Raw genomic sequence first — 7,076 nt, 5'->3', positions numbered from 1 at the left:
TGAAGAAGAAGGAAACATGCCCAAGAATAAGTGTGCATGTGCACATGACACCATGAATGGTGTGTGAATGCTCAGGCAGCAGCTCCTCCTTTAACACCCCAAATATGGTTCTTAGATTTCTTACTGTTTTCTTCTGTGTTCAAAACTCTCATTGATATTGGTTGAGGCCAGTCCCTCATGTTCTTTCTGTTCATTAACTATATTTTAATCACTGTCTTTGTTTCACCTCATAACTGGAATAGGCTCTAAAAGGAACTTTAACTTTGCACCAATTATGTATTTGAGATGAGAAGTGTCTTCTCTTTGCTCAGAACCATATAATCAAATATGATCACAGCTACCCAAGCAACTAGCTATTTGCAATCCAGTGATATTAGTCTTTATCTGTTCTTATGAGGTCCAAATTAATTAGCAGGTTTATGTGGAATACCTTTTGTGTTTGAGATATTGTGTGGAGCTGTGTCCACAGAATGGTGTGAGATTTAGTTAATATGTGTGTATATATGCCTTTTGAGATCCTGGGAATAGAGCCATAAAATCCACTATATTATTGTTGGCCTAAATTGTTCTTACGTAAATATGTCTGTAAAGTTAATGAGATGTTAGTCTGCTTGAGTAATAAGAACTGCAGAATTCAGCCCTTTAATAAGAGCCATTAATTTAATAGGAGGTAGGTAATTTCAAGGGTGGTGTGGAAAAGGAAATTTTCATTGTGCAATCTCTTAGATGATGTTTACTGTTGGATCTAGTATTCTAGATACTATTGTGCCATATTAGCTGCTTAAAATAATTTAAGTAAACAAACAAGACCTGTGTTTCCCTTTCATAAAAATAAATGGAGTAAAGCACCACGCATGAATAACATTTATAAAATATTAGGGAGACATCAGGAAACAATTTTGCTTTATGTTTTAGCTACTTCTGTTGCTCAAGAAATGCCAGTGACATCTGCAAAGATATTTGACAGATCCAGTGGTAGGCTAATAAGTAAAGATAACTGAAAGTCAAATTAGATTTTATTTGCAGTCTTTCCTTGGAGTCTTAAAGCATAATATTTCCATATATTGTACTACAAACATGCATAAAGCATATGTGTATGGCTTACACTGTAGCATAAAAAAGCATGAAGCTTACTGGCTCTTCTTTTGACTGTCTTAAGGTATGAGTCACCATTTCAGGTTATAACAATTAATTGTAAGTATTACTCAGTGCACTGGATATTAACTGAAGATCTTGCAATGCCAGGATCAGAAAGTGAGACAAGTGGTAATAAAGATTAAATGGAAGTATGCTGATGTCGCTATGACATTGCTTGCAATGAGAGATTTTGGCTTGGGAAGAGATTTTAAAGTTCTAGACATTTTCAGTATCCTGTCAAAGACAGGAGGCCCAAGTAGAGTACATCTGACAGAATAAAGTGGGATTTGACCTATACCTTGGTGTAACTTCGACCTGTTGTCGTTTAAGCAAGATGTTTCTATCTCATAAAGTTATAAACACTAATCTTGTATGTGTTTTATGGATTAATAGCTTCATGCATGGGAGCAGTTTTACAAAAGTGAATGTGTCAGCTCTCTTGAACAAGATTGCCCACATAAATGGGTATTTATAGGAATTAGGCATTAAGTCCCTGAACCAACTGTCAGCGTAATTCATGCAGTTGTAGAATTAAATATACATAATATAGGAGACTTTCTGCAGAGACAAAATTATAATAATTTATTGCACTTCTTTTGAATCAGTCTATTAAAAATGTGCACATATGCATAGAGTTGCTTGTTTAAGCATAAAAGTCAACATGCTTAAATACTGGCAGCCTGAATACAGAAAAAATACTTTGTGTTTCATTTAAGCAGTTTAAATGCACAGCAATACTCAAGTGTTGTCAGACATTGCAGATAATATGCTGGAGTATGATTCAAGATTGAAGATATAGGAGAATATCTTCATGTGTGTTCATTTAGCACTTTGCAAAGTAGAAACATCAGCACAAAATTTACTGCAAAGATGGTGCAGTATTTCTCATTAGCAAAATTTCCTCAATTTAAAGTGACAGAGAAGTCTGTAATTGCTTTAATTAAAAAACTAAGAAAGCTAAGCTATATTTGACTGTTAGCTGGTTTGGTGTGGACACTCTCTGCTTCCATGTGTTTGCAGGGTGCCTTGCACAATGGGATCTCAGTCCTTAGTCGTTACCATAATAAATAGAGTTATTTATATTAAAAATAATAAATTGGTCTTTCTGATCTGTGCCTTCCCAACAGGATGCAGGCTTCAAATTGTTCTTTATTTGTTCTTTTCCTTCCCCAGGCATACTGAAACTATGTTTACTTAATCCTTCTTTGTTCCATACTTATGCACCCTTCTAACATGTATTACTAGCTGCTTTTGAGTTGATTAATATTTTTTAATGATAATAAAAAAGTCTTTCCCTTTTTTTTTCTTACTTTTCCATTGAACATAAATCATCTCTTAAGCTTTCTAACTGTTAAAATAGGTGTCTTTTCAGGAGATACGATAGAGGAAGGAAGAAAAATGCATTTAAGCAATAAAGTTCATTTAAATGTGGGTCATGCTGTTTTGGTGAGCAATCAGGGAAAAATATAACAGCTTATTCATTTTGTTTTGGCAACTGTTTATCAAGATTATAGTACAAATTAGGAATTGTATATTTGTCATTATTTTTTGAATGAATACTTCATACACTTGTATTTCCCAACATTATTTCTATGTCACTGTTCAGTAAATTTGTGTAAAAGTAATTTTTGCTTGCTTTCTTTAAGGAGCTTTATAGTGGTGGCAAAGATTGCAATATCCTTGCATGGATACCAGCTCTTCGAGAGCCAGTTCCTGATGACATTTCTGAAAAGGTAATGAATTTGTGAGTTTGAACTATGCTTTTTATGACTATTATACTTCAGGGGTGGTGTAGAAATTAAATATGAAGTATGTGTTTCACCATCAAAATTTGTAACAGTTCCTAATTAAGAGGAGAATCACCTGTGCAATCTTTTGATTGTTATGGGGTTTTGAAAGGATGTTTTCTTTCACAGTGTAGTAAATTCTTTTGCAGCCTTCTAGCTTCTCACTTAATTAAAAGTAGTACTTGTCATTTGACTATCAGTCTTTCAACTTCTACTTCCTTAATTTCCAAACTGTTTTCTGTAATTTATGCTATTTTGGAATTGGAAATGTGCCAAAGATTGTATTTTAAATTTATTAAGAATATACTGTATATTAAACAGTAAGATTAGGGAGGCCACGCTTCATACACAAATATTTTTGATGCAGAAATATAATAAAGAAGATTCTAAATGAGGTTATTTTAGTGTCTGAGACAAGACATTCAGGATCATATATAAAATGTTTTCCAAGAGAGTACTGTCTCCCTCTTAGTATTAGAGCTGGGCAGTAAAAATTTCAGTGAACACTTTGAGGGGGAATAATTCTAGATTTTAAGGATCTGAGACCATTCACAGAATCAGAGTCTGGAAAACTGTACTAATGTTAAAAAACCAGGATACATTAATGTTTTGGCTCATAGCATACAAAAATTCCACTTTTTAAAATTTCTGAAATGTTTCATTTTGGATGAGGAAGTGATAGGAAGCATACATTTTCTGTAATATTTGCTTTGCTTGGTAAGACAACTTATTTCAAAACTATCCTACACTTAAGCAAAGAAGAAAAAACTATTTTCAAAGGTTAGCTACCCTAAACCCAAAATGTGTTCAGTTGACCTGAAATGAACATTTTTGCTGTAACTGAGAATTTTGATGTGTGTGAATTGTTTTTTCTTAGTCTGAAAAACAAAAACAAACTCACAGCAACAATATTATTTACCCAGCTCTGATTAGGACTGCCCCTTTAAATTTGACATGGTGGAGGTATGTAAGATGTGCCATTGTTTTGAAATCTGTTAAGCTACAGCTGCTCTTTGCAAATGTTGTAGATGAGCACTGCCTCTGAAAGTGGCAGTTCTGCTGTCCATAGGACACTAGTTCCTGCTCCCTCTCATGTGCTAGAGCAGCCATTTGAGTGCCTGTATGACCAGAATCTGAACCCAGGATAGAAGCAAACAAGAAAAAAACCATTTACCCAGAGTCAAAACTGTGATTCAGTGCACTGCATAGCTGCACAAATCCTTTAGCTTGACCCTATGGGGGCTGAGGTGAGAAATAGTTGTTGGATGTGGATAGAGGCCAGGACAATTTCTTGAGACAGTAGTGCTCAGTTACGCTGGGCCAGGGAAATTATGACTTAAAACCAGTGACACAAAACAAACACAGTAATGTTTATCTGTTATATTTTATACCAGACATTTGTAAAACTTCCAGTCAGTGTTCCAGATATTTGTTGTTGTTGTTCTTGAAATTGGAATTAGAGTACTATTTTTTTTCATAATTTATCCTGTCTCTAATCAGCAGAATGGCCAAAGTGGTTAAAAAGAATCCAGTATCCATGAGAGACACAATATTTGTCTACGTATAGTAATTTAAGAAATGCCTTTAGCATTGCCCTTATTTGATTTTAGTATTTTTACTTAAACCACTGAGAGAGTTTTTATTCTCTTTAGTCTCTACCTCAACAGCATCTAAACCCAGCATATGAAGATGCATGGAGCAGCAGTGATGATGAAGGCTGAATTTCAATTATGTGCTGATATAAAATTGACATCGAGACACTGCGTTCATGGACTTTATCTATGGAATTTGATGTTGTTGGATTTATTATGACTGGATTTTTGGAACAGTTCTGCTAAGCAAGGTTTTTCAGAAATAAGTTTCCACAGTTCTCTGTGTTTTCTTCACTATTACAGTTAAATCTAAAGGATTACTTTTTCATGCTTACTGACTTTTATACTTTACCCTGATGCATTGGTATACTTCATTCAGTGTTGAACAGCTGAAAAAGGAAAAATAAAAGCCATTGGGACCAGTTAATATTGCATTGTTTCTAGTATCACTAATACATAAGGATATAATCCTTTTGTTTCCAAGAGACATGAGACAGAGAATTTTGCCTAAAGGAGGACTAGCTCAGGGATACTTCCAGCTATTTTTATCATTGTCTAGATGGAGCAGACTGTGTCCGTTTTCAAGTGCTAATGTACTGTGGGAGCCAACAGGATTTTGTGCCTGTTCTTTTGCATTTTCAGTTTTGCATAAGTTTCTCCATAAATGCAGTATTCAGTTCAGGAAGAAACATAGCTGGGATCATGTATTCAAGTATTTATATGGTGACCCCATCAACTAGTATCTGAATCTGTCCCAGAAAACTAAGAATAGAAACTAGTTTAATTAGAGTTTTTGTTGCTCCTGTTAGCAGGTTTTTAAGATCAGTATTTTATGTATGAATCTCTCACACTTCCCTAGCCAGCGTGAAGAATTCCTGGACAGAAACAGGCTTGAGGTACAGTACAAGGCAGAGAGTGGATCACATCTCAAGTTAGAAACATCAAATGTAGTTCTTCAAGACTGTTCTCATCTGAATTTGTAGTCCTAATGCCTGCTCTGTTTTGAAAGGGAGAGCTTTGCGGGGTTACTGTCTCATCTCAGTCAGTAGTTTGGACTTCAGACATGGTGTCGTAATCACCAATCTGAGAGCTGAGTTAGAGGTTCCCATCAGACGTAGATGCAGCTCTATAGAGGAAAAATTCCTTCCAAAACAGAGCAGACATTAGGACCGCAAATTCAGGCAAAAGGAAAAAATATTGTTCAAATAAATGAAAGATAATAATCTCTGTGTAGTATGTATTATTTCTATGATTAGTATGCATTTTAGAATTAATTCACTGTGCTGCTATATTTTAATATCTATACAAGATATAGGGTGTCAGTTTCTATGTCAGTCTAGCATCTAGTGTTGTAAAATGATATAAAGCAAGGGGTGGGCCTATCAAAGAGATGTTGTAATTAAACAAGCTTCATATGTATTGCATATTTGCTGGGAGAGACCCAAAATGTAAGTTGCACTATGAAGTGGATACCAGCAGGGTGGAAGACTTCCAGAAGTTTTAGCTGAAGTTAAGGACAAGCCTGACGCTGTCTCTTTACAGCAAAAGAGAAGAGAATTTTCTATTTTTTTTTTTTTCCAAATGATAGTTTTCATTACTAATGGCGGCTGTTCCCTCTAAAGTTGGAAACATGGGAACAAATTTGAAGAAAGATTACACATTTTGATTTTTGTCTTAAAGAGAATGACTTTTTTGCATGTTATAATTGTGTATATCATTCTTATATGCCAACTGCAGTGCATATATTTGGTATTTTAATTTCTAAAAATGTGCTCTGTAAATCATAGAGCTAGTTATCAAAGAATAAATACATTTTTTCAGTTGGTTTTTAGTTATCTGTAATCTGAATATAAACAAATGAAAAAACCCACCACCTCTATGGTGGACTGTGAATGTATATAAAATTGGAGAGGCAGAAAAATTACATTTATTGAAAAAATGAGAAATCATAAAAACTAAACCCATAAATAAGAATGTTGCATTAATTCTACCTCTTTTGGGGCCTTTCTCAAAATGAGTTTCTTTTCCTCTGCTTTGAGTACACATATACTGAGATTGGAAGGGACTACTGGAGATAATCTAGTCCAGCCTCCCTGCTTAAAACATGGTCATCTAAAGCAGGTTGCTCAGGCTTGTGTCCAGTTGGGTTTTGAGTATCTCTACAACCTACAAACCTGTTCCAGTGTTTGAGCATTCTTTACAGTAAAAGTTTCTTCTTAGGTTTAAATGGCGTTTTCTGGTTTTTTTCATTGCATCTTGACCCATCGATGGTGTGGTGGGTTGACCCTGGCTGGAGGCCAGGTGCCCACCAGAGCCGCTCTCTCACTCCCCTCATTCACTAAACAGGGGAGAAAAGGTATAACGAAATGCTTGTAGGTCGAGATAAGGACAGGAAGAGATCACTCACTAATTATCGTCACGAGCAAAACAGACCAAACTTAGAGAGGGAATTCATCTAATTTATTACTAGGCAAAACAGAGTAGAGGAATGAGAAATAAAATCAACTCTTAAAACACCTCCCCCCACCCCTCCCATCTTCCCGGGCTCAACTTCACTCCC

General features: G+C 35.3%; 1 protein-coding gene across 1 annotated transcript in view; it reads left to right on the top strand.

Annotated features, from left to right (window-relative positions):
- The window catches only part of ERCC8 (ERCC excision repair 8, CSA ubiquitin ligase complex subunit), a 32,710-nt gene extending 26,971 nt beyond the window's left edge, over positions 1 to 5,739 (top strand). Inside the window, exons 11-12 of the mRNA XM_054810122.1 lie at positions 2,784 to 2,870; positions 4,577 to 5,739. Coding sequence (XP_054666097.1) covers positions 2,784 to 2,870; positions 4,577 to 4,645 — 156 coding nt within the window. The 3' untranslated portion in view covers positions 4,646 to 5,739. The remainder of the gene's footprint in view (positions 1 to 2,783; positions 2,871 to 4,576) is intronic.
- The last annotated feature ends 1,337 nt before the right edge of the window (positions 5,740 to 7,076 follow it).

Source organism: Grus americana, chromosome Z (assembly GCF_028858705.1).
Source record: "Grus americana isolate bGruAme1 chromosome Z, bGruAme1.mat, whole genome shotgun sequence".
NCBI lineage: Eukaryota > Metazoa > Chordata > Aves > Gruiformes > Gruidae > Grus > Grus americana.
Note: the sequence above shows the minus strand (reverse complement) of the source record. Positions and strands in the feature narration are given on the sequence as shown.